Below are 24,664 nucleotides of genomic sequence, written 5' to 3'. Positions count from 1 at the left end.
CAGTATCAATTGATCCTCTTTTTGAATCTCTGAAAACAGCTATTAATAAAGACGTGGTGGAAGTAAGAGGGAGGAATATGCGGAGGGATCCTTCCCCGCACGAAGACGATCATTTCTCATTTCGGGAGCAGCACAACCCCCTCACATCTCGACTGACCGACTTCACCAAGTCTTACTCACGCCTGTCAAAGCTGTCATAAAACAACAAGTTCGTCGATAGCGTAGATTCTACTTTTCACTCTATTGATTTCCCATTATCGGCTGCAACTTCCCCAGGATATCCAGACCACTGCTAGACCTTCCAGTTCGTAGGCTCCCCCTCAACGTCCGTGTCGCCAGAGATGACACCAATAGCTATCGGAGGCAAGGTTGGGCAGAAGTACTTTGCAATGATCCTTGCAATGAATCAAGAGGACGATATGGCACAGACTAAATGCTTCCCTAGCCATGGCGCTAAGGTAACCAGGATCTGTGTTTCACTGACGGCGCTTAATTGTAACAAGGCTGCACTCAATCGTGACTCTGACCCTGTCATTTCTGTCACAGCTAGACAAGGCTGACAGCGTAGAGAGATAAAATGGGCTAGAATTCCCCTGTAGACTTTCCTACGTCCCTCGACATTCCACCACCCACTTAAGATCTTGAGTATACTTGGTTCGACGTATGGCAATCATGGCAAAGCACTCCCAGAAACACCATTTCATCCCGCGGTTCATCTTACGCAAGTTCGCCCCGGAGCAACAGCCTCCAGCGCGTCCAGCCACTTCCCACAGCCGAGCTTCATCCCAGCGCGATTTCCTAGTAAACAAGATCGACCTTCATATCCCAGTACTCACCCAGCGTCCAGTGTCGACCGAGTTCGCCCTCGTGGACATGTACCGCGACCCCGGTTTCAGCGAGAACCCATACCACCTGGAAGACAAGCTTGCGACGCTCGAGGGAAAAGCGAGCAAGATTATCAACAAAGCTTGCAAAGCATTTGCCGGAGGCTCGACCCTTTCGCTGAAACGGATCGAAGTTGATACCCTGCGCAAGTTTCTGTTCCTGATGAAATATCGGAATGGGGGCATGTTTGACCGTTACAACCATGATGACGCCCAGAGCTACGAAGCGGACGATCGGGCGCGAATGCTACTGTACATGCATAACAAGGGATTTACAAAGCCGCGCGACGTGTGGTTCGATAACCTCCGACATATGTTAGACGTGGAGTTGGATGCTGGGAAGAAGTGGCGAGAGACGCTTCGCCATCAAATATACCCAGACGATGCTGCCATGTTCGAGCATCACCTCTTGCATAGCTTCATGGCATTTTGTGAACCGGAAACTCCCGCGGAGGAGTTCCTTCTGACCGAGAATGCATTTGGTATCTTTGAGGGTCCGTGTTCGACTACTGTGAATCTACTAAGCGGGAACCCGGAGATGAGCCTGTATACGGAGTTCCACAACTTTGCACCCATCGCACCGCGACTCATCATCATCCTGCGGAGCTTCTTACTGCCTTTTCCCGGAGATGAGGGGATTGCTCAAGGTCTTCGTGCCGAGCTTTTAGAGGCACAGCGCGCTGCCCATCATCACCCGGAGATGGCAGGGTCGATGCTGGTAGATCTACCCATTCGGCCCTGCGAGACGAGCTACCACCACTCGGTCATCGACTCCTCAGCAGCATTTCACCAAAATGACCAGTTTCACTTTCAATGCTTTCGGCTATCCTCCGCCCATGTCGCCACGATCAACAATCTCTTCCTCGAGGAGGCGTACCCGACCGGTTCGATCGTCTATCACTCGCCGGTGTCACTCCGGGCTAGTCTCGAGAGATATTTTCGCGAAACTGACCCCGGGATGAAACAGGTCCTGAACGTGCCGAATAACAAACGTCGTTTGTATTTCGACGCGCTGCGTAAAATCCTCGTGGATATGGGTGGCTCAACCGAATGCCGGATCCACCCATTCAACCTCTCGGCGGCAAGGATCCGCGTACATATGGCAATGAACGTAGGGTTGCTTGTTGGCGTGCAGCTGCTGGAGAGCCAGAAGCCGGGATGTCTACCCCTGGTGTATTGTCTGCTGAAACCAAGTAAGTTGATCGGGACTACTGATCATAAAGCCTGTAACTGACGCTGTAGAATAGAAGCAACACATCAGACATTCTGGTACGACGTGAACCAGGCGAGCCTCCTAATGGTGCTTCGAACGAAAGTTGATCGCGCTATTTTCCAGTCCAAGCTCACGGAGGGAGGCAAAAGAGTTGCTCGTTATCAAAGAGATATCTTCTTCGGGATGTTTCCGAATGAAAGACAGTGGCTTTTCTGGAAGATTGCTCGGAATATGAGTAAGTGTGATGTTGGTGATAATCTAGATCCTATACCAAAGCTGGACCTTGAAGGTCCTGAAGATAATTTTTGGGGACCAACTACAGCAACCAGAGGTACTAGATAGGTATCTGGGAAATGATTCTGCATCATGTTTTATGTATGCGTTTTCCAATTCCGGTTAATGCACATCCATACTCCTGAGCCTATTTCGGTCCCTATAAGCACTATCCATGCCATCTCCTATCTTAGTTCTACAGCCAATTACTGCTCACTACCTGCCTCCTCCTGGATTTCACGGTCGTGACCTTCCTCGATGACCCCAGACGGAGCATAGTTAGGCCATACATAGTGTCAACATGGCCTACACTGTGTTCCGTATGTCTAAGTGTGCTTAACTTCCGATTCGAGGACATCATGAAATTTAATTGTATTGTAGTACTGAGCAAGCCAACTCGCCGAATATTTTCAGCAATGTGGTGTATTCGCCGCTAATTCTCTATGAGTGTGTTTTTGTCTGGCCCACCATCACTGTTCTCTTCCTCCAACTTCAATGAATGTAGGCTTCTTTATTGGTCAAGTCCTAACAACTGTGGTCCACGTCATCGGATGCAAATTCAAGCAATGTATGGTATCGAGGGTCCAGCAGAAGAAGTGAAATAAAGATCCGTGAGTGCAGGTAAGTAGCACCATGACTGGTGAGCGGAGAAGACGTTCCATAGACCCAATCTATTGTCTCGGCTGGTTGTACTGTTGTTGCTCATGTTGTTGCTGATTGTGCTGCTCCTGTTGCGCCTGCACCTGCTCGTGCTCCTGCTGTTGGTGTTGTTGGTGCGGTTGCTGTTGCTCGTACTGTTGTTCCGGCTGTTGGTACTGCTGTGGCTGCTGGTATTGCTGTGGCTGTTGTTGTTGCTGGTGCTGCTGCCATTGTTGCTGCTGCTGCTGATGGTGCTGTTGCTGCTGATAGAGATATTAATTAGTATGATGCCACCTAATGTATCAGGACAGAACTAACGCGTCTCTGACGTCCCCGATGTCTGTTCCTGCGTGTGGCCTAATCATACACGTCAATCCCACGCATTATAGTCTTTCCAATGTAGCTAACCTGCTGACTCATGCGCCCCTATAAGAAGCGAGTTAGCTTGATCCACGTATATCTGTTAAGAGGTATTTCGGGTAAATCATACCAGCTCCACAAGACCGTAGTAAAAATTGCACCGGGACGTGCGGTGTCCCGAAGTACCGCAGAAGTTGCATCTTTGCCGTCGCTTCTCAGTATATCCATCAACATCTGGCATACTTCAATTTCATCGACTGATAGTCAATCACATACTCTTCTGGCTCTCCGGCCACGACGTCCACCACGGCCGTCACCATCACCGCCACCCCCGCGACCATCACCATTGCCTCCAGGGAAGACGAGGGCCCCAGCTGGGTACTCAGCTTGCATGATATCTGTTGTCTAGGTTCTTTATCTGAAGTAGAGAAGAAAAAAGGAAACGGAGAATTGTGAAGAAACTCGTTCTGTCAGAGAGGAACCGCGACAGTTAAGAGACTTGATTGTTCATCGGAAGACGAGATCAAGGCAGAAGGACAACCTGAGCAGAGCAAACTCTCCAAACTATGAAGAGGCTCATTTTATTGTGTTTGCATTCAGTTGCATCGAACGGTTCGCTTTTACGCGTCGCGTAATGAATGGGGTATAGTATTTTTGTTTGCTTCGTGATCGGTGTTGAAAGCATTGTAGCTAATCTGGTAAATACGGTCACTGCTATCACATCACAATGTACCATAGTTATAAACGCCGTTGAATTTATTCTTGGCTTGAGATGGATGAAGTGAGTTTGATAGCTGATGCAACTTGGTTATCCACGTAGACCATGGAGACTGGAGCGAATAAGGTCTGCAAGTCCGAGTCAAGCTAGAAGCCATAAATAGACACTAAGGAAATTCAGGTTTCCCTCAGATTTCCCTCAGATAGCTCTCATGATAGCTTCGTGATGGTCAACTTCCTATACAGTCCTACTGATGATCGAAATCGTGAGTATTGTCTGCATCGAAGCTCTTTAAGCGAGCGTCTCCTAATTAGTAAGATACGTGATACTGTCCGGTGTATCCGAAATCAGATAAAACCAGCCAATAACACTTAGTGATGTGGGTTACAAACCATTGGTTGTGGCCTCAACTATACAAGAAGTATGCGCACGCCGATAGCCCCGGGCCCGATCCGATCCCTTACAGCACGTCAACTCCGACAGCCTGACAAATGCTGTCACTATCTCCTGAGTTGCATAATGCCATCCCAGTATGACGACTTCAACAACCTCATCTGTCCACTCGGATGGGTGAAACTGCCGACCGTTATCGGCCATGTAAGGCGTGATCCCCTAGTGTCTCGCGTCATCTCAGAGCACCGCAGCGCATCGCATGCGGGGTTCAGCGCAAGAAGTACAGCCCCTCCGATGATTATAAATGCGATGCCCATCCTGACCAGTACAGCCATATCATTTGCATAGACTAGACATCTTCATCATGCCTACAGAATTCATCAGCCTAACCTTCCCCAACGCCTCTACCGAGGTCGCGCCTATCCCCAATGCCACCATTGACCCCGACTACCTCGTGCGCTACGCACGCTCCCTAGACGACTATGGCTTCAACTACACTCTGGTCCCCTATGACTCGTCTTACTTTGACCCCTTCACCATCGGCGCCACCATCGCGGCCGTGACCAAGAACCTCAAGATCATCATCGCCCTCCGCCCCAACACCCTCTACCCCACCGTCGCCGCCAAAGCCCTCGCCACTCTCGACCAGCTCAGTCGCGGACGCGCCGTCGTCCACCTCATCGCCGGCGGCAGCGACGCCGAGCAAGCCAAAGAAGGCGACTTCCTGACCAAATCCCAACGCTACGGCCGACTCGAAGATTACATCCGCATCCTCCGCCGAGCCTGGGAGTCCGACGAACCCTTCGACTGGGAAAGCGAATACTACACCTTCAAGCAATTCAGCAACCGCGTCCGTCCCGCCAACCCCAACGGGACCATTCCCGTCTCCGTGGGTGGCTCCTCCGACGAAGCCTACCGCGTCGGCGGCTCCCTAGCCGACATCTTCGGCCTCTGGGGCGAGCCACTCAAGGAGACCAAGGAGCAGATTGATCGGATTTACGCGGAGGCCGAACGCGCCGGTCGTGCACCCAACGACCGGCCCCGTATCTGGGTGACGTTCCGGCCTATCATTGCCGAGACGGATGAGTTGGCGTGGGCGAAGGCGTACCAGACGCTCGATAAGTTGAAGGAGCACCGTGCCAATGGACAAGGCAAGGCGCCGCCTAATGCTCCGGCGCCGCAGAATGTCGGGTCCCAGCGACTGTTGGATATCGCGGCGCGTGGGGAGGTCCAGGACCGCGCGCTGTGGTATCCCACCGTCACGGCGACGAATGCGCGTGGAGCATCTACGGCTTTGGTGGGGTCGCCGCAGACGATTTCGGATTCGATTTTGGATTATGTCGATCTGGGTGCGGATTTGATTTCGATTCGTGGGTATGATAATCTCAATGATGCGATTGATTATGGACGCTATGTGCTGCCGAAGGTGCGGGGAGAGTTGGAGCAGAGGAAGAATGGAAATTGAGGGGATGTATAAGCTGCACTAGATAGACTGAATAATCTAGATAGTGATTGTCAGATAAAGTCGATAAATCACTTATGTTGTCAAGAATTTGTTTCCACCGGGTTAGTAGAAGAACTATTGGTAGATAAGGCACCAAGGCATCAACTGGTAGATGACTACGGTGAGAAAAGCGGAAGAAAAAGAAAGCAAGAAAGTAAAGACTAAACAGGTGTAAGCATATAACTTTAGAGTAAGAAAGAATATATTTGCCTAGACAAGTTGATCTACCACAATTTTTATGGTATTCCCAAGGGATAGAAGAAGGGAAATATTAATCACTAACATGAGAGAAACACCTCTCCTACACCCCAGACACGAACCTCACCACCTCAAAGCGCCGCCAAGCACTGCACGATGCTGCATCGTTGAACACGATAAGCTTTCCCCCAGTCACTTCCCAGCAAATAACATGCAACCACGCGATCGTAGATAGTTCATCAACCACGAAGTTAGTTACTACCCGGACCACCCGATCGCTCCACCCATCACCTCCCCATCAAAACATCCATCACATCTTCTTATCCCTCCAACCTCACCACCACCAAAACACCCTCATACCCTCGCCAAGACATATAACCCATAAGAGAAAGATGAGATCCGATACCTCCCCCCTCCTACCCACCGAATCCCAACCCCTGCCCCCAGGAGAAATCTACCTCCCCGACGAAAACCAGAATGCAGAAGAACCCCTCCTCGCACGCTCCCGCCGATCGGCCCGCAACTTTCTCTCCTCGAAATTCGGCCACTACCTGGTCCTCTTCTTGGTGTCTGTAGACGTGGCGTGTGTGATTGCTGATTTCCTCATTGAAATTCACGTCTGCGAACTCGAGAAGAAGTACAAGCATGTCCCTGCCGGATGGGGAGATGCGCAGGAAGCGCTGAGTATTACGGGATTGGTGTTTTCGTGTGCGTTTATGCTGGAGTTGCTGGTTGCGGTGGGGAGTTTTGGGATGGGGTATGCCTTCTTTATCTCCTTTCCATATGGGGAAACTGTTTTTCAAGAAAGCTAGCTAAGATCATGCAGGTACTTCTCTTCCAAGTTCCACATCTTCGATTCAGCAGTCATTATTGTCGCGTTCGCGATTGATGTGGCGATGCGGGGATTAGTGGAGGAATTGGGCTCCTTGGTGGTGGTGCTGCGGTTGTGGCGTGTGTTTAAGATTATTGAGGAGTTGGAGTCTGCGAATGCGGATTCGTTGGAGGAGTATGAGCGGGAGATTGAGCGGTTGAAGGAGGAGAATTATCGCTTGAGGGGGAGGGAGTAGGGGGTGATGTTAATGGTGTGAATTGATTGGTGGTGATACCCTATTTAGGTGTGTGTGTGTGTGGATGATCTGGAGAATGCGATATGGATGGTTGATAGTGTATAGGGGGTATTATGAAGAAGGGTTTGGTATATAGTTCTTTTGGTTTGCATGTCTATACTTGAGGTCTATACTATGAGGCGATTGAACATGAGCTGTGGTTGAGACTGATTCATAAAGTATCCATATTTGTATCATTGATTGGAGACTGCATGAGGGGCTATCCAGATGCATAAGGCTGATATTACAGCAAGCTTACGGCTTCTCCACCGCTTCCTGCATGATCCCCACATACACTCTATGTTGGAAGTTAAATAACATGTTTACAATCTTCTACCATCTCTACCGCCCAAAAACCTCATCAACAAACTCCAACCCCCTATTATACGCCTCCACCGACCCCTTCGCCGGCTTCGGCGGAAACCCCTGACTAAAATCCATCAAACCATGCTGTCCCCCTTCCACAAGCAACAACTCCGTCTTCACGCCTAACCTCTTCAACTGCTCATAATGATTCACACTCTCCTGATCAGGAACCACATCATCCGCCGTGCCATGCACAAACACCGCCGGTGGATGCTCCCGCGTCACATGCAACTGCAAAAACGCCGGCTTCAAATCCTCCGGAATCGCCGCCGCCCGCTGCGCATACTTCAACTGATTCAACTGCGCACCAAGCCCGGGGCGTCCCAGACACCCATCCAGAAACGTCCCGTCCAATTCCCATCGAACTGTCAATGCGAACCGGTTCGTCATCATTCCTTTTCCGTCTTCCGGCATGTCGTCGCTGACTACCGTCTTATCGGCGAGTAACTTGGGGACCTCGTCTAGATTCACCATGCTGGCAATGGAGGTCGGTGGACGGCCTGTCGTCCAGTGATCGAGAAGCCAGTCCCCGGCACTGCCGTAGCCGGTAAGTAGAACGGCGGGTTTGGGGGTGGCGTAGATGCAGGCGGCGCGGGCGGAGTATGCGCCTGCGGAGAAGCCGGTGACGGCGATGCGGGTGGTGTCGAGGGTGGTGTTTTGGGGAAGAGAGTTTTGGAATTCGTCGCTTGCTAGGAAGCGGAATAGGGCTTTGGCGTCTTCGATTTGGTCCAGTGCGGTGGTGGGGTGGCAGAGGCGGTAGTCGGCCGAGATGAAGATGTAGTTGTTTTGTTGGCAGTGGTCTGGTGTTTGATTAGATGGGTCTGTTTGGTTGAAAACCGTCTTTGATGGATGGATGCATACTGTACAACCAGTGCGGGAATCCGAAGCCCCGTCGGGAGCCGGCGGTCATGCCCCCGCCGTGGTAGTAGATGATGGCGGGGAGGTTTCCGCTCGCGTTGGGTGGGAGGTAGTAGTCGAGTTTGACGTCGTGGCCGTCAACGGTGAAGTAGACGAGGGTCTTGCCTCCTTCAGGGAGATGTGGTGGCATGATTGCTGGTTGATGCCGGGTTAAGATGTTCGGCGTTGAAGCTTGATGGCCGGGTGTTAGCGGTGCGGTAACTGAGTGAAGTCAAACAAAAATTACCGGTAGATATGATTGCTCTGATGGCAATTATGGGAATTGATTTATGAGAGTGCAGCAACGACGTTTAATTAATATTCAAGATCAGGCAGCAATGGAGGTTGAGTCCTCAAATATGACGCTGATCCGGGTGATGTTATAGCCGGCGCCCCCGCTATGCCGGCAAGCCGAGATTCGGCACTACTTCGGCACAGAGTCTATCGCGAATAGAGTTGGATTTTGGATACTATGAATGAGTGTTGTTATTTATGGGTTGCTGGAGGGAATGCAGCACACTAAAGCGGTGTGAAATTGTCAACTATTCACTGCGATGTCGCTGCTAAGTACTCCTGCAATTGAGTGACATTTATTAACTATCGCATCAGGTCAAACTACGACTCAGCTTCTTACTGTGTACTCTGCACCAGCTTCAGTTTTACGAGCATCCTGTTTCAATAAGCTAATTAAGGACAGACTAGATACAAAGGAACCAAAAGACAATTTTCGCGGGACCTGCCTGCCACATCCGGGTATCAGCACCAACCCAGACACAAGTGACAAGAGGCACAACAAGCCCGCATAACAACTTCAAAACAAACAGACAAACAAGCGAAACAGGACCAAATCAAAGACCCGTGGGCAACAACACAGTCACTCGTCACTCCCGCCACACGGTCTCAACATTCAACTCCAGCTAATGGCAGTAGCCAGTAGACATCTGGTACGCCTGAAGACAGCTATTGCATCCACTCTGGCGACAGACATTCTGCGAGGTGCAGTCGACAGTTCTGCACATGTCCTGGCCGGACAATCCAGTGCCCGTGGGCAGAGCCTGGGACGCGGTGCTGGTCGCCACCCGGGAAGGTAGCTGGTCATCATCGGGGGTGAGCAGCTGGTCGAGGTCGGTGACGTCGCGGCCGTCAACGCCCTGGAACACGCGCTGGAGACGCGCTGCATCCCGCTGGGGCAGGTTCTGGATATACTGGCTGATTTGCTGCGGGCTCAGTTGCTGGTAGGAGACGACGCGGTTGGAGGCGTCGACGGAGCGAAGAACGCCGTCGTTGCCGAGGAAGAGGACGCCATTGGGGGCCTGGGGGATGTTGTTGATGATGCCGTTCACGTCTTGGGTATTCTGGGGGGGTTAGTAGAGGTGATCTTGTTTGCTGGGGTGGGATTAACTTACGTTGGACCGGGTGGGTACGGCGGAACCGAGAGCGAAGAGAACGCTCAGAACAGCGAGGATTTGGGTCTTCATTTTGTTTGGAAGGATTTTGATGGTCCCTGGGGTTGTCCGAATGGCTTCTTTGCTGCTTTGCTGTCTGTGGTGGATGATGATGATGATGATGTTGGATTTTGGTAGGAGAGAAGCCCGTATTTATATCATATTGTTTCCTGCGAATGTGCAGTGTCTTGGGCATTTCTGGACTATCTACCAGATTGACTCCGACATGTTCCGAGCGTAAGGCTTGACTGCAGCACAAAAAGAATAACGGTGCTGCATGATGGACTGTGCAACTCTCGGGTAGCATTGCTGACCTAGATGGTGGAATGAGCAGGTAGTGTCCTCGGCTGCTGTAAACACGCGTTTGCTTGTCATTAGAATAGACGCTAATGACAATCCATGTAGACTGTGATATTTTTAAGTGCGTTCTGTAGTATTGACTCGAGGCCCAGGAGCAGACGGTCATACTACGAGGGTCCAAAGTTCATAAGACGTCCAACGTTGCATGTGCGATAACGAGGACAGACTGACAAACCGTGACACAAACCGTGATAGGCCGCATCCTTGATTTTTAGTCGGTTAGAGTTATTATGTCAGAAGCTTTATTGATCGTTCCTTGAGCTTCGGTGGCTAAATTAGGCAGCGCTCATCTTGTGATACTCTCGTGAAGTGAAGCAATAGCTTTATCCTGCTCCTAGACTAACGGTCTGCAATCCTTATTCACGGTAGTGTAGTAAGTTCAGGTGTAGTCAAATCAATCTTGAGGCGTGATACCCTCTAAGCTGACTTATATTTGTGCCTAAGATATCACAAAGAGCATCATTCGTCCGCACACTATGGTAAGAACTCTCAATATAATCTCACGTGCGACGGTTCGAGACCCTCGAGCCCCAACTAGGCGGTTTTTCTGTAACGTCGCGTATCTACAGCTTGCTCGAGCTGTAATAGACTATGACTGTTTACTGCCTTCGGCTTAAGGCAGGTGATTTCGGTCGCATTACCGCCCCCAGTTTGAGGACCACTCCTTTTTGACTATGTGAACTTACTTTTCGTCTGTGGAAGCCATCATAGATTGTCTCACGACTCCTGCCCGATACATTGCGAAGCTAAGGGAAACCAGAGATATCGATATAATTTGGAATGTGAGATACGCTCAATGAGACATGCTCCTCGGCAAGGCAACCCCCCGAGAATCAATTTATGTAGGGCTCTTAGAATCCTCGTCCTGCTGCTCTTCTCCTCCTGATTCAAAACTGATCCCTCCAAAGGGGTCAAACAGATCTCTATTATCACGAGAAGCGGAGCAATTTCGTAGCTCATACTCGCCCCGTAACAGCGCATCACGAATCACTAGCTGATGCCTTCGAAATGGAATTGTACCGGTCTCCATTCCTGCCAACACGTCCAAGTGGAACTGGCGGTGTTCATATTTCAGTTGGTCGGCAAACGACTTCTGTTTCAAAGCTGGAGCATGCGCATAGAGATAGGAGATTTGGCAAGCCAAAACAAGTGATAGCGTTTCGTACTTGCTCGGACAATCTAGCCAGCTCTCGATCAGCGCGTCCAGAAATCCTGCCAGTGGCGGAAATGGAACCTTCTGCGATGGCATAATTTCTAACGGCACATATTCCAAGCGGGTGTTGAGTGTTAGGGGAAACTTCCAGTCTACCGCGGGAAGGAGAATTGTCCTCGTCTCACCGTCCGGGGATATCAATCGTTGTTGAGGGAAGACTGACAAGTCCACCTCTGCATTCCCAATGAGATGTGGTGGTTGCATATTGAAATGCCACCCCGCCTTAGCGAGAAGATTGGCAGCCATATCGATATCCTCCAATAGGATATATAGGTCAAAGACGGCAGTAGGAACATCGTAATGGGCCAGAGCATCTTCAAACCAGATGACGTGCGGAATGTGATTGTCAATCAGTACTTGACAGACACTGTATCTTGCTTCGCGCCCGCCTTCTCCCGTGCCAAGATGGTAGTTGAGTCGGATTTCCATGACCCCACGATATATTCGTAGAAGTTAGAGACTAAAATGCCGCAGCTCCCATCTAAGATGATGCAGCTGATAGTTGCTGCTTTGTCGCGCACTTGGATAGGTTGTGTTTAATCTTGGCCCTTCAGCCATAGGCACCAGCGAATAGAAGGGTTCGGGCAGATATTAATCCGGCCTTGACTGGATCGCCACCTCCAGCTACCAAGTATCTACAGCATCACCCTGCTCGTTCGTTTGCTTTTGATCACCGTAGGGTACACTTTTCTATTGGATTCGAGCTCTGTCAGCACATTATTCAGTATTTGCGTCGTTCAATCCCATCGTTAGCCGTACCACGCTTTCCTATCGTTCCCGTTGAGCGCTTACTCGAAACAATAGCCCTTATACTATGCATGAGCTATGAATAGAACTCTATCAGCTTGCTCTTTCCAGCATATACCTCTTTCAAGTCCCGTAGCAGCTTGAATCATATCGTGGACTTGAGGCACATGACCACCGAAATGCTCCTCACGAAGGAGGAATTCCTTGACGGCATCCTCATCCGAAAGGTCAACACCTTCTCCCGCTGGGAAATCAGGAGGGGCTTTGAATCCAAGATCAATCCGGTAATGACTATCGCCTTGTCTTTGGTACCAGATCTTCTTGCCACTGCCGCAAATGACCATAGGGCCTTGCCCGGCCTGCTGCTCCAGGGTGACGTGGTAGGGGTTCGAGGGACGGATGAACATGGTGATGAAGATGATTTCCGAATACTTTGGCTCTGCTTTCGTGACCTACTAAGTGTTAGCAGCAGTCTAACAGCTATTGTGAAAGGTTGGTGACTTCCTACCAAGTGGCGAATCTTGCTCCGCACGCCATCAGTTCCCACAAGAAGCTTGAATCCCGAAATCGATGACCCATCTTCGAAATCCAGGACAACAGAACCATTTTCGTCTCTCCAGGAGCTCTTCACCGGACATGACCAGCGAATCCTATCCTCTGGAATCGAGGAGAGTAGTGCTCGCCGCAACTGTGCCCGGTCGATCTCAGGGGAGTCCCGCCCCTCACCAAAGGTACAGACCTTCTCCCCTCGATGATTCCATACCGAGTGGATGGTAGCATACCCTCCCCGGGCGTACTTTTTGAATTCTTCAAAGCATCCGGCTGCTTTCAGAGCTATCTGCCCGCTGCTGCGATGGATATCCAAGCATCCGCCGCGGGGAGGGGTTTCCTTGGCACTTCGCTCGTAGACAATGTAGTCGATTCCTTGTTGCTCGAGCATACCTGCGAGGACGAGGCCGCAGGGGCCACCGCCTACTATCGCGATTTCATGGACCATGTTTTGACACCTTTACTTTGGGACGAAGGCTTTGAAATATCTCTGATGAAGATGAGAAAGGATCGAGAAAGAGAGCAAGAGCAGACTTTATATTTGTTTACAGAGATATCGTGCATGATACCCCTTCTTCCTCTCCTTGTATGCTCACTGTAATGAGAACCGTCTTGCCGCTGGGGTTTATGGAGATTCCTGAGGGACGAGTCTCCACTTAGCGGCAGCCGGCGCGCACATGTAGCCGTGCATATGTGCAGATATAGCTAAGATCAGCCCTTGGACTCCGCAATAGTGGGGGTTCCATGCGTTGAATGATACACAAAATCCGGGAACCTTACACAAACCCCGGATCGTCGGTTGGTCTACTTTATACTACCTGTTATGGCCGCCTTGATATTGTTCGTGTTCTTTCTAGGCATCCCCGATGGGCCGATGCGGTAGTTAGACATTTTCTCGATATGTTCCAAAATCCGACTTGAGGGTCGCTCCTCGGCATATTGACTTGGGATGTAGACTGCGAAAGTTCCAGCGTTAGCACATATTTTAGCCGAAATGGAGTGTCTGGTGTCTCAACGCCTGGCAGTAGGAAATACCTCCGTAAGGGAGTTGATGTTGAGGAACTTATAGTTAGCTCCACTACAGCATAGAAGAAGACTCCCATAACAGCCGGTTAATCTTCCTTAGATAACCCTCTTCTACCCCTCTATGGCGAGAATTGTACCCCTTGGCGCTCCAGTCATTTTGAAGCTCGTAGCGTAGCGACCTTTGGACTATATTCCTAGATAATACATGTACCCGCGACCCGTTTGTGTTTAGGGGCAGCAGACCTGCTTCGAGATAATAAGTATGCTCCGAGTGCGGATACTATCAATACTACACCCGAGCATACCTGACTGAGAGACGTAGAATTCACTATCCAGCGATAATTTAATCAACAACTAAAGTTATAGTTTTGAAACTTCTCTACCTGCCCATGATAGCCTCTCGAGTGCTTGGCTCTTTTCATCATATCCCTAAGTAAGACGGCTGCCTTGAAGCTGGAGCGGAGCGCGCTGCGGCAGCTTGCATATTCCAGGCAGCAGTTCAAGATTATAACAAGTAGCACGTTCTCTCTACAAATATTGCCGTTACACCTAGCATATTAGATCGGCTTTTCGTCTTATCCATGTTCAGTCCGACTAGGCTGCCATGAATAAGGGCCCAAAAGCGTCTACAGATTCAATCAGCCGGTTTCTACGTTGCGTTGCTACATACTCTATTATTCTGAGTAGTTCCGTCTTCAAAGGCAAAAAGTAACACTATGGCCTCTCCAACCCTTCACCCTCCGGCAGAAATACGCGCCGCCGCAATGGCAGTCGCAAACGCACTCACTCATTATGAAACCTACGCCCTTGTTGGCGGCAGCGCATGCGTGGTCTTGGGCTCTACCCGTGCAACCCAAGATATAGATTTTGTCGTTCCTTGTGGCGAAACATCAAGAGCAAGACAGTTGCTGCGCGCCTCGTCTGATTTTGAGGTTGACGCAAGAACGAACCACACAACTTACAAGACACGAAGCCCAGTGCAGATCGAGATCCTCACACCACTCCTCTTGTTCAAGGAGCTTTTTGATGAGAGCACTGAGGTGATTTCTGTTGAAGGAATAAAGGTCTTGAAGCCAGCTTTGCTTCTAAATGCAAAATGTGGTTCCGTTACTGGTCGATCTACGGAGGACAAGAGGAAATCGGACTCTTTCGATATTATCTTTCTTCTCAATTTCTGTGCTCATAATCCAGAATACCTTCCAAGAGCGGATGAAGTGCCAAGAGCAACCAGACAACTTGTTCACATTCTGATTCAGCTGTATGGAGGTGAAGATGTTTGGGAACGAGCTGGTTATAATTTGCAGACCGGTGAGTCCTATTTGTACCTATTTATGAAATATCAGAGCTGACACACAATCAATAGGCCGTTTCAACAGGAATTAGACCATTCCAATGGAGTAGTTTCTCACGATGCATACAATGTCAGGCATCCAGGTGACTATCCTTACGAGTGAAAATGGCAGCTCTTGATATGAATATGGAGCATTCTCGTATGAAGTCGGGATCTGTCAAAAAATAATAAAAGAGAAGAATACATACAACAGAAGGGATTCGCTGGTGGTCACCCACCCAACTACTAACCTCCCGGCGTGTGGCTTGAGTACGGCTGAGCGGACGGGAAGCCCTATTTTCCACACCCTGTGGTCGTATGTACTATTCTTCTATCTTTGGAGGTATAATGCGTCAATCCATGGTGTCATGTCGGATCTCATTCATTGCTTGCTCTATTTGTCTATATCATATGTCATGTCTCGCGCCTGTTGTTGTCCGGTTCATGAGTGGGTTTTTCTTCTTCTTTTTTCTTTTTTTGTTGCCCCGTGGTTAATCAATCCATTGATCGCCACATTAACCATTGAACTGTAACATCATCTGAGGAATTCTGTCGAGCAATAAGTTGAGGATCCTCGGGGTATGTAGCTGTGTATATATGGTCCGCAGGATGAAACTATGCAGAGCGTCACTCCTTGAGATATCCGATATTCTGCCTTCTCCAGATCATAGCAAGAGTCAACAGATTCTATGTGTTGAAAATATTTAGTGACGTCTACGGAGGTGTGTTCCTAAAGTCATCAACATGACCTGTCCCTGTCACATTACGATATCTTGGCAGTAATGCATAGTAACAGACTCCTGCACAAGGGCTCACATCACGCATAACTACAATCATATGTTATATTGTACAAGGGGTATACATTGTGTGTCAGTTTATTATGTACCAGTGCATGGTCACATGCTAAATGATGTATTCTGTATTTCAGTAACGATACTCATGTACCTAACGACTGTGGGAACACACCTCCGTAGAGCTCCCTATTACTATGTAAAAGATCGGTCACAAAGGTCCCTAACTCTCCCGCGTAGCATTTGATTTAGTACTTGATTGCTTGCTTTAGCTGGCGATGGGCAAATACTACTTTCTGACCAGAGCATTTTCGAGATATATTCAGGGGTTGACCTCTCAGTTCGAATAAGACCCTTCCTTAACTGGAGACTAAGTAAGGACAGGTAGCATAGCAGTCTGTATGCAGTGTTCTTGCTCCTTGCTGTACGAAGTACACATACATTTGTTTTGACTGCTTCTAGAAAGGCAATACAAATCGGTGCGTTCAACTCATGAGAATCTACCGTAAAACCTTACCCAACCATCACTTTCGTCTAATGCATCACGTTGTCTGACTGGTTAATTCCATCTGATCCCAGAAAATCACTGTGCACTACATAACCACCGACCCAGATATCTATCGCTACATCTTGTTCACCTTCTCCCATTTGGCCACGAATCTTTGTTCAAGCCGATTTGAATTCGCACTGGATTTCCACGCAACGTTCTATGTCTAAGAAAATGACACCATTACTCGCAAATGAAGCCGCTGCTGATTATATTGTTTCCAACACTAAATGTCTGGATGGCTGCCATGTTGGAACCGATGTTGACAGGGTCTCTTCCAATGAAGACTACGCTACACAGACTGCTTCACAAGTTCCCATCGCCATATGTGGTATGTCCGTACGTCTTCCTGGTGGTTTGCATTCCCCACAGGAGCTCTGGGACTTCTTGATCTCCAAAGGTGATGCCCGTGGCGCCGTACCAAGATCCAGATACAATGCAGCTGCACATTATTCTGAGAAGCCAAAGCCGGGCACCATCAGCACTGAGTACGGATACTTCCTCGATAAGAGTATCGACATTTCTGCCATCGACACATCATTCTTCAACATGAGCAAAGCGGAGGTTGAGCGGACAGACCCGCAACAGAGGCTAATGCTGGAAGTTGCTCGAGAGTGCATAGTAGATGCTGGGGAGATACATTGGAAAGGACGACGGATTGGCTGCTATATGGGCAGCTTTGGCGAAGACTGGGTTGAATTATTTACCAAAGAAAATCAGCAGTATGGTTTGTATCGAGTGACTGGATATGGTGATTTCATGCTGCCGAACCGCGTGTCATATGAGATGGACTTGACGGGCCCAAGGTTGGTGTATTTGAGAAGTGACCACACACGTCTGCTGACTGGAAATAAAGTATGGTAGTGCGGACCGGTTGCTCTGCATCCCTTGTTGCACTGCACGAAGCATGCATGGCAATTTCCCGCGGAGACTGTGAAGGAGCCGTAGTTGGCGGCGCCAACTTGATCATGGGCCCAGGCATGTCGGCCGCGATGTCAGAGCAAGGGGTTCTCTCGCCCGACGGCTCTTGTAAGTCCTTTTCAGCCGATGCCAATGGGTATGGTCGCGGAGAGGCTATTTCTGCCATCTTCATCAAGCGCCTTTCCGATGCCATCCATGATGGCAATCCGGTCCGAGCTGTCATTCGCGGAACAGGATGTAACAGTGACGGGAAGGGCACCGCCGCTGGCATTCAAATTCCCAATGATGTTACCCAGGAGGATCTGATTAGGCAAACCTACAAGGCGGCGGGTATTACAGACTTCAGTGAGACCGCATTTGTCGAGTGTCACGGTACCGGGACACCAACTGGGGATCCTATTGAAGCCAGAGCCGTTGGCCGCGTCTTTGGTCCTACTGGTGGCGTACAGATAGGGTCCGTCAAAGCGAACCTCGGCCACTCCGAAGGTGCTTCGGGCCTTACGTCGCTTATCAAGGCAGTGATGGCTTTGGAAAGCCGCGTCATCCCTCCAAACATCAGGATGAGCAAGCCTAACCCCAATATCCCGTGGGATTCTTGTGGACTCTCAGTCCCCACGGAACCTATGCCATGGCCTGAGCGACGGAAGGAACGTATCAGCGTGAACTCGTTTGGTATTGGAGGTACGAATGCCCACGTTGTTCTCGATTCTGCTCTCAGTTACGGAGTCTCGTCCGTCCCGAGGCGGTCACTCATCTCTCCAGAACTACTTCTCTACTCGGCCAACACCCCAGAATCTCTGAAGAGGATGATGGCTACCTATAAGACCTGGGTTCCAAAAAACCCAGAGAGAATTACCGACCTGGCATTTACGCTGGCTAATAGGAGAGAGCACTTGCCTCATCGGGCGTTTGCCGTGGCAAGCCTGAATGGCTCTCTCACACCTTCGCTGCCGTTGAAAGCTGGGAAGCCACCCAATATCGTCATGGTATTCACCGGCCAGGGGGCCCAGTGGCCTCAAATGGGGCGTTGTCTACTCCAGAGCCCTTCTTATCCTGTCTTCCGAAAGACGATTCAATCCCTCGATGCATATATACGAACCACTGATCTTGCACCCGATTGGACCATTGAGGATGAGCTTCAAAAGCCGGCAGATACCAGCAGGTTTGGTTCGGCCGAGATATCTCAGCCTCTCTGTACAGCCATACAGATTGCCTTGGTTGATACTTTCACCTCGATCGGAGTCCACCCTACTGCCGTTGTCGGCCACTCCAGTGGAGAGATCACCGCGGCATATGCGGCAGGGAGTATCTCTGCCTATGAGGCGATCACAATTACATTATACCGAGGTCACGTTACAGGGCTGCACTCCAAGTGTGGAGCCATGGCGGCAATAAGCATGGGTTCTAAGGATGTCCAGAAATATCTCGAGCCAGGAGTGGTTATTGCTTGCGAGAATTCTGCCATGAGTGTAACCCTCGCCGGTGATGCCGAAGTGGTCAAGCGAGTGAGTTCCAGGATCAAAGAGGCCGAGCCTGATATCCTAGTAAGGCTCCTCCGGGTCGACAAGGCATACCACTCCCATCATATGTCCGAAATTGGACATGATTACCATGCTTTGATTAAGCAAAAGGTGTCTGCCAAGCCTCCCAATAAATTGTTCTTTAGCAGTGTCACAGGGAAGCAGCTTACGTTGGACAATGACCTCGGTGCCAAATACTGGCAGAGAAACCTCGAGTCGCCGGTCCTCTTTCACTCGGCCATATCAGCAATCATGCAGCACGACATTGCGAATAACATGATCTTCCTTGAAATCGGACCTCACTCGGCACTTGCAGGTCCTTTACGGCAAACCCTCTCTGAGTATTCCAATTCTTCTCCCTACGTGCCAACACTTCTCCGCAACCAGAACGATGTTGAATCTTTGTTGGCAGCAGTTGGCGCACTTCATAGTCGCAACGCTCCTGTGGACCTAAGCAAAGCCATATCCAAGGGCACGTGTTTGCCAGATCTACCTAGATATCCATGGGACCACAGCCAGAAGTTTTGGTATGAGTCTCGGCTGAGTAAGGAGTGGCGCCACCGAGAGCATGCGCATCACGATCTTCTAGGTATTCGGGTTCCAGAAAGTCCGGATTTCAACGTTCTTTTCCGTAACATCTTCCATTTGGACAACGCTCCATGGGTCCGGGACCATAGGGTCGGTAAAGACATCGTCTTCCCTTTTGCTGGATACGCTGGCATGATTGGTGAAGCTATTCGGCAAGTGACCTTGGTCGACGAGGGGTTCATTTTGCGCAAAGTTACTATTAGCACTGCCCTTGTCCTGAACGAAGGCAGTCCTGTCGAGATCACGACTACGCTGAGTCGTCGTCAGTGGACAGACTCTCTCGACAGTGAGTGGTATGAGTTTAGCATTGCATCACACAACGGAACTACTTGGATCAAACACTGCTCCGGAGAAGCCAAGGCCCATGGTAAGAATTTAGGAGAAGCGAAGAGAAGCCATCCACTGGTGCGCAAGGTCAGGAAACGTCGCTTCTACGAGTCCATGGCTAAGTCTGGTCTCAACTTTGGACCCACCTTTCAACGGCTTGATGATATTCGGTCTGAGACTACGACAACGAACGCGACATCGGAAGTCACTGGAAAGGAAGAAGATGGCATTGACTATCATGTGCACCCAACTGTCATTGATGCCTCACTGCAGCTTCTCAGCGTAGCCGCATTCAAGGGTTTTGCCAATACTACGAGTAAGCTGATGGTACCGACCAAAATCGAAGAACTATGCGTCTCCCGTTGCTCCGAGGATGTGCAGCTTCGGGCCTTCGCATCCTATACTCAAACCGACTGCATTGTTGGGGGTGCCCAGTGTATTACTGCGGATGGTAAGATTGTTTTGCGCAGCTCCGGGGTCAAACTCTCTTTCCTAGACGATCAGGTGTCTGTACCGTGCGGTGAAGCTACGGCTCGTGCAGAATGGGGTCCTCACATCGATTTCTTGGATCCCAACGCTCTTATAAAACCCTCTATGGACCGCAGCATACACATGCCTATCTTAGGTGAGCTAGCTCACTTGTGTATGATTCATACTAAGAGAACCATTTCGGGATCAGACACCTCAATCGACTACATGCATAAATACAGATCATGGATCAATCGTCAGTGCCAGTCAGTCGAGCTCCAGTGTCTTGACCATCTTGACAACGCGACAATTGATTTTAAGGTTAAATCCATTGTCGCTGAGCTATCACACACCCCAGCCGCCGGTGCTGCTGTGGGTATTCAAAAGGTTTACAGTAACATGAGGGATATCTTCACCGGCGACAAGGAGGTGCTCGAAGTTCTTCTTGCGGACGATACATTGGCCGATCTTTATGCGTACGCGGATCAATGCGATGAGTCGTTGTTCTTCAAACACCTGACCCATAGCAAGCCTAATTTGCGAGTGCTCGAAATAGGCGCTGGAACAGGTGGCTCAACTGCTAGCTTTTTGAAATGGCTGACGCCTGGGGAAAGACCTCTGTACTCCAAGTACACCTTCAGTGACATTTCGTCAGGTTTCTTCGTTTCCGCTAGAGACCGATTCAGTGCTTATTCGAATATCGAATACCTTCCTCTGGACATCAGCAAAGATCCAGCTGACCAGGGATTCGAGGGTCGGAAATATGACCTTATCCTAGCGACCAACGTCATCCATGCGACCAAGTCTCTCAGTAAGACATTAAGCAACATCCGACAACTACTCCATCCCAAAGGCCGACTCTTGTTTCATGAGCTCACCCCAAATTCGAAATGGGTCAATTATGTTTGGGGAACGCTAGCTGGATGGTGGTACGGCCAAGATGACGGCCGAATTGATCAGCCATATGTCAGTGTCAGTCGGTGGACAGAAGAGTTAAAGGCTGCCGGATTTTGCGCGCCTGATGCTGCGGTTCCTGATACAGCTGCCCCAAATCAGCTGAATACTATGATTCTGGCTAGGCCGGTCATTGAAAATCTCCCGAGGAAGCATGTCACTCTGCTTACCCTTGCCGATTCCGAGAATGTGCGTGCTATTACCTTAGGCTTAAGGAACAGAGGATACACGATTGATTGGCGGGGGCTGCAGGGGCCATTGCCAGTTGGCCAAGACGTAATTGCCTTGCTGGATGATGGTCAGCCCTTCTTTGAAAAGATGGACAATGAGAGGTTCGAGTCGTTCAAGGCTTTGATGGATCAATTCAGGAGATGTGGTATTCTCTGGCTGACTGATCTTTGCCAAGTTGAATGCAAGGACCCACGATTCGGTCAAATCAACGGCATTGCCAGGGCCATCCGATCAGAAATGCTTGTAGATTTCGCCACCTGTGAGGTTGACTGTGTCAGCTCGTCTGTGGATAAAATTATCGACGTGTTCGAGAAATTTCAGGTCCGCGAACAAGATGACGTGCTCAAGCCGGAGTTTGAATACGCCATTGTAGAGAACACAGTCCATGTCGGACGCATACATCCCTTCTCAGTACAATCTGAGATTACAGAGTCAGAGCCTAATGATGTTATTGCTCTCCGTTCCAGCAGACCTGGTCACCTCACTGCCTTACACTGGGTGGGCCACGAGCTTGAGCCGCTGAAAGACGGCGATGTCGAAGTCGAAATACATGCCACCGGTCTGAACTTCAGGGTATGTCAAGAAAAGGAAGACCAAACCATGATCTATTCTGAGCAATGCCTAAAGGCCTTTCTAACACTGACTTCAGGACGTTCTGGTCGCCATGGGCATTGTTGGGGACTCTGCAAATGGGTTCGGTCTCGAAGCGGCCGGCATTGTCCGCCGCACCGGTGCCAATGTCGCATCTCTTAAGGCCGGCGACCGCGTTATGCTCATATCAAATTGTACATTTGCCACATGCCGAGTCGTGTCTGAGAATTTGTGTGAGAAAATCCCAGATGGACTCAGTTTTGAAGATGCTGCCACCATGCCTTGCGTGTTTGCTACGTCTATCTACTCCATCTTCAGCATCGGTAATTTGAAAAGGGGCGAGGTTAGTTGTTCTCTTAGCGACTGCAACCCTTCATTGAGAATTCTATTTTAATTCCTTTTTCTTATCTTTCCAGTCCATCCTTATCCACAGCGCCTGCGGTGGTGTTGGCCTTGCCACCATCCAGCTTGCCCAGATGGTTGGAGCCGAGGTCTACGCAACTGTCGGAAATGAGGAGAAAGTCGCATATCTTATGGATACGTTCCAACTGCCTCGGAACAGGATATTCAACTCGCGGAATGCCTCTTTCGTGGACGACGTTATGCGAGAGACTGACAACAGAGGTGTTGACTTGGCATTAAATTCCCTGTCTGGCGAGTTACTACACGCTACCTGGAAGTGCATTGCGCCCTTTGGTAAGATGGTCGAAATTGGAAAACGAGACTTAATCGGCTCTGGGAAGCTGGATATGAGCCCCTTCTTGGAAAATCGAAGCTACTGTTGCGTCGACTTGGATCAGATATGCTTCTTCAAGCCGACCATTGCCAAGGAGTAAGTGCTCCATCATTGGCTACGTGTGCTGGCAATGACTAAATCTTGTGCAGGCTTCTCAAGAGGCTCGTTCAATTACTAAGGGAGGGTCACATACATCCCATTCGACCCATCAAAACCTTTGACTCGGGTCATATTCTAGACGCCTTTCGATACATGCAGCAGGGTATCCACCTGGGTAAGATTGTCGTGTCGATGCGCAATGCAGCTGGAAAAGCCGCTTTGGACGAGACTATGGTGCGCCAAAAGAGGGCCACTCGGTTCGATAGCTCAGGAGCTTATTTGCTCGTTGGAGGTCTGGGAGGATTGGGTCGCTCTATCTCTACATGGATGGTCGACCGAGGCGCGCGTCACCTCATCTACCTTTCTCGTAGCGCAGGAACGACCGACGCGCACTTGGAATTCTCGCAAGAGCTTGCCAGTATGGGATGTTGCGCTGACTTTGTGCAAGGGACCGTTTTGAGCTTGGATGATGTCACCAGGGCCATGAGCCTGGCTCATGGACACCTCAAGGGCATCTTTCAGATGTCCATGGTTCTTCGGGATAAGAGTTTCTCGCGCATGACGAAGAGCGAGTGGGACACAGCTGTTGATCCCAAAGTGAAGGGAACGTGGAATTTTCACCATGCGTCTACGTCGATTAACGCGAATCTTGACTTCTTTGTTATGTTCAGCTCTCTATCAGGTATTATTGGACAGCCTGGCCAGATCAACTATGCAGGTGCCAACACCTTCATGGATGCCTTTGCTCAGTACCGCTCAAATCTGGGTCTTCCGGCCTGTGCCATTCAGATAGGTGCAGTCGAAGAGGTGGGATATGTGGCCGAGAATGACGGGGTCATGCAACGGTTTACCCATACTGGTGGCGCCGAGAGCGCGGTTTCCGAGCAGGAGCTCCTTGAGGCTGTCGAGGCAGCCGTGAATTCGACAGCGAGCAACTTCTATCTGGGAGTCCGCTCCAACATGTGTTTGGGTAACCCGGGAGAGCGTTCTCTCTGGAAGGGCGATATTCGAATGGCGGCCTACCATAACAATGAAGATGCTAATCCCACCGCAAATCCGGTCTCCAGTAATGATCTGCAAACCTTCATCACTCGGGCGAAGAGCGACGCTACTTTGCTGGGACAGTCTGACTCTGCTCAGTTCCTTGCTCGAGAGATTGGGAGGAAGGTGTGTGATTTCTTGTTGAAGCCAGAGGAAGAGTTGCAGACATCGTCCTCTCTGTCCGATTTGGGATTAGATTCCCTTGTTGCTATTGAGTTGAGACAATGGTGGAAGTCGGTTTTCGGGTTTGATATCAGTGTGCTCGAGATGATGGGCATGGGAAGTCTGGATGCTCTTGGAGCGCACGCTGCCAAGGGCATGCTGAAATTGTTTCATAGGGTTGATGCGTAAGTTAACTGGACTGATTGGGGGCGTTTTTTGCTCGGATCCTGTGTACTAGAAGCTTAATGCATAATTCTACATCGCTCAGTATTTACTTGAGGTAAACTTCCGTACGAAAATAGATATTCAACTGTATAGTAGACTCGAACAAGGAACTTACCGCACACCGTAGATATAGACATAACCTTTGTCAAAATTGATGAATGCTCTCAGTATTTCCGACGGCATAGCAATCGTCAGCCCTGCGTCACATATTCGATCTTACCGTCGCAGATCGTGCCGGCACT

General features: G+C 49.8%; 10 protein-coding genes across 10 annotated transcripts; 5 read left to right on the top strand and 5 right to left on the bottom strand.

The window, feature by feature from the left end:
• Positions 1 to 672: 672 nt before the first annotated feature.
• ASPBRDRAFT_31336 (DUF4238 domain-containing protein) lies at positions 673 to 2,439 on the top strand (the record flags this gene model as incomplete). Its single annotated transcript, XM_067622888.1, has 2 exons — positions 673 to 2,077; positions 2,132 to 2,439. The coding sequence occupies 2 exons, from the start codon at positions 673 to 675 to the stop codon at positions 2,437 to 2,439; spliced, it is 1,713 nt and encodes a 570-aa protein (XP_067477689.1).
• A 602-nt stretch (positions 2,440 to 3,041) lies between these two features.
• ASPBRDRAFT_197146 (uncharacterized protein) lies at positions 3,042 to 3,762 on the bottom strand (the record flags this gene model as incomplete). The annotated part of the gene is made up of 5 exons (XM_067621063.1): positions 3,042 to 3,272; positions 3,328 to 3,366; positions 3,418 to 3,435; positions 3,500 to 3,580; positions 3,646 to 3,762. The coding sequence occupies 5 exons, from the start codon at positions 3,760 to 3,762 to the stop codon at positions 3,042 to 3,044; spliced, it is 486 nt and encodes a 161-aa protein (XP_067477688.1).
• A 1,057-nt stretch (positions 3,763 to 4,819) lies between these two features.
• Positions 4,820 to 6,027, top strand: ASPBRDRAFT_44601 (LLM class flavin-dependent oxidoreductase). Its single transcript, XM_067625237.1, has one exon. The coding sequence runs from the start codon at positions 4,845 to 4,847 to the stop codon at positions 5,943 to 5,945; it is 1,101 nt and encodes a 366-aa protein (XP_067477687.1). The 5' UTR covers positions 4,820 to 4,844; the 3' UTR covers positions 5,946 to 6,027.
• A 293-nt stretch (positions 6,028 to 6,320) lies between these two features.
• ASPBRDRAFT_44600 (uncharacterized protein) lies at positions 6,321 to 7,488 on the top strand. Its single transcript, XM_067625236.1, has 2 exons — positions 6,321 to 6,939; positions 7,009 to 7,488. The coding sequence occupies exons 1-2, from the start codon at positions 6,575 to 6,577 to the stop codon at positions 7,247 to 7,249; spliced, it is 606 nt and encodes a 201-aa protein (XP_067477686.1). The 5' UTR covers positions 6,321 to 6,574; the 3' UTR covers positions 7,250 to 7,488.
• ASPBRDRAFT_44599 (alpha/beta hydrolase) lies at positions 7,489 to 8,811 on the bottom strand. Its single transcript, XM_067625235.1, has 2 exons — positions 8,516 to 8,811; positions 7,489 to 8,454 (listed from the first exon to the last, which is right to left on the bottom strand). The coding sequence occupies exons 1-2, from the start codon at positions 8,700 to 8,702 to the stop codon at positions 7,631 to 7,633; spliced, it is 1,011 nt and encodes a 336-aa protein (XP_067477685.1). The 5' UTR covers positions 8,703 to 8,811; the 3' UTR covers positions 7,489 to 7,630.
• Positions 8,812 to 9,501: 690 nt separating this feature from the next.
• On the bottom strand, positions 9,502 to 9,885 carry ASPBRDRAFT_89504 (uncharacterized protein; the record flags this gene model as incomplete). The annotated part of the gene is made up of 1 exon (XM_067629520.1): positions 9,502 to 9,885. A coding segment is annotated over one exon (384 nt), but the record flags the coding sequence as incomplete, so codon positions are not given.
• Positions 9,886 to 10,796: 911 nt separating this feature from the next.
• Positions 10,797 to 12,086, bottom strand: ASPBRDRAFT_44597 (uncharacterized protein). The gene has a single exon (XM_067625234.1). It carries the CDS (start codon positions 11,996 to 11,998, stop codon positions 11,195 to 11,197), a length of 804 nt encoding a protein of 267 aa, XP_067477683.1. The 5' UTR covers positions 11,999 to 12,086; the 3' UTR covers positions 10,797 to 11,194.
• A 204-nt stretch (positions 12,087 to 12,290) lies between these two features.
• Positions 12,291 to 13,335, bottom strand: ASPBRDRAFT_208181 (FAD-dependent oxidoreductase; the record flags this gene model as incomplete). Its single annotated transcript, XM_067621821.1, has 3 exons — positions 12,825 to 13,335; positions 12,435 to 12,768; positions 12,291 to 12,337 (listed from the first exon to the last, which is right to left on the bottom strand). Exons 1-3 carry the CDS (start codon positions 13,311 to 13,313, stop codon positions 12,291 to 12,293), a joined length of 870 nt encoding a protein of 289 aa, XP_067477682.1. The 5' UTR covers positions 13,314 to 13,335.
• Positions 13,336 to 14,607: 1,272 nt separating this feature from the next.
• Positions 14,608 to 15,274, top strand: ASPBRDRAFT_197139 (uncharacterized protein; the record flags this gene model as incomplete). The annotated part of the gene is made up of 2 exons (XM_067621062.1): positions 14,608 to 15,199; positions 15,255 to 15,274. The coding sequence occupies 2 exons, from the start codon at positions 14,608 to 14,610 to the stop codon at positions 15,272 to 15,274; spliced, it is 612 nt and encodes a 203-aa protein (XP_067477681.1).
• A 1,459-nt stretch (positions 15,275 to 16,733) lies between these two features.
• Positions 16,734 to 24,386, top strand: ASPBRDRAFT_208179 (type I polyketide synthase; the record flags this gene model as incomplete). Its single annotated transcript, XM_067621820.1, has 5 exons — positions 16,734 to 17,365; positions 17,416 to 22,141; positions 22,218 to 22,502; positions 22,576 to 22,991; positions 23,045 to 24,386. The coding sequence occupies 5 exons, from the start codon at positions 16,734 to 16,736 to the stop codon at positions 24,384 to 24,386; spliced, it is 7,401 nt and encodes a 2,466-aa protein (XP_067477680.1).
• Between the last annotated feature and the right edge of the window lie 278 nt (positions 24,387 to 24,664).

Source organism: Aspergillus brasiliensis (genome assembly GCF_001889945.1).
Source record: "Aspergillus brasiliensis CBS 101740 unplaced genomic scaffold ASPBRscaffold_8, whole genome shotgun sequence".
In the NCBI taxonomy this organism is placed as follows: Eukaryota; Fungi; Ascomycota; class Eurotiomycetes; order Eurotiales; family Aspergillaceae; genus Aspergillus; species Aspergillus brasiliensis.
The sequence above is the reverse complement of the archived record's forward strand: the minus strand, read 5'-3'. Positions and strand labels throughout refer to the sequence as shown.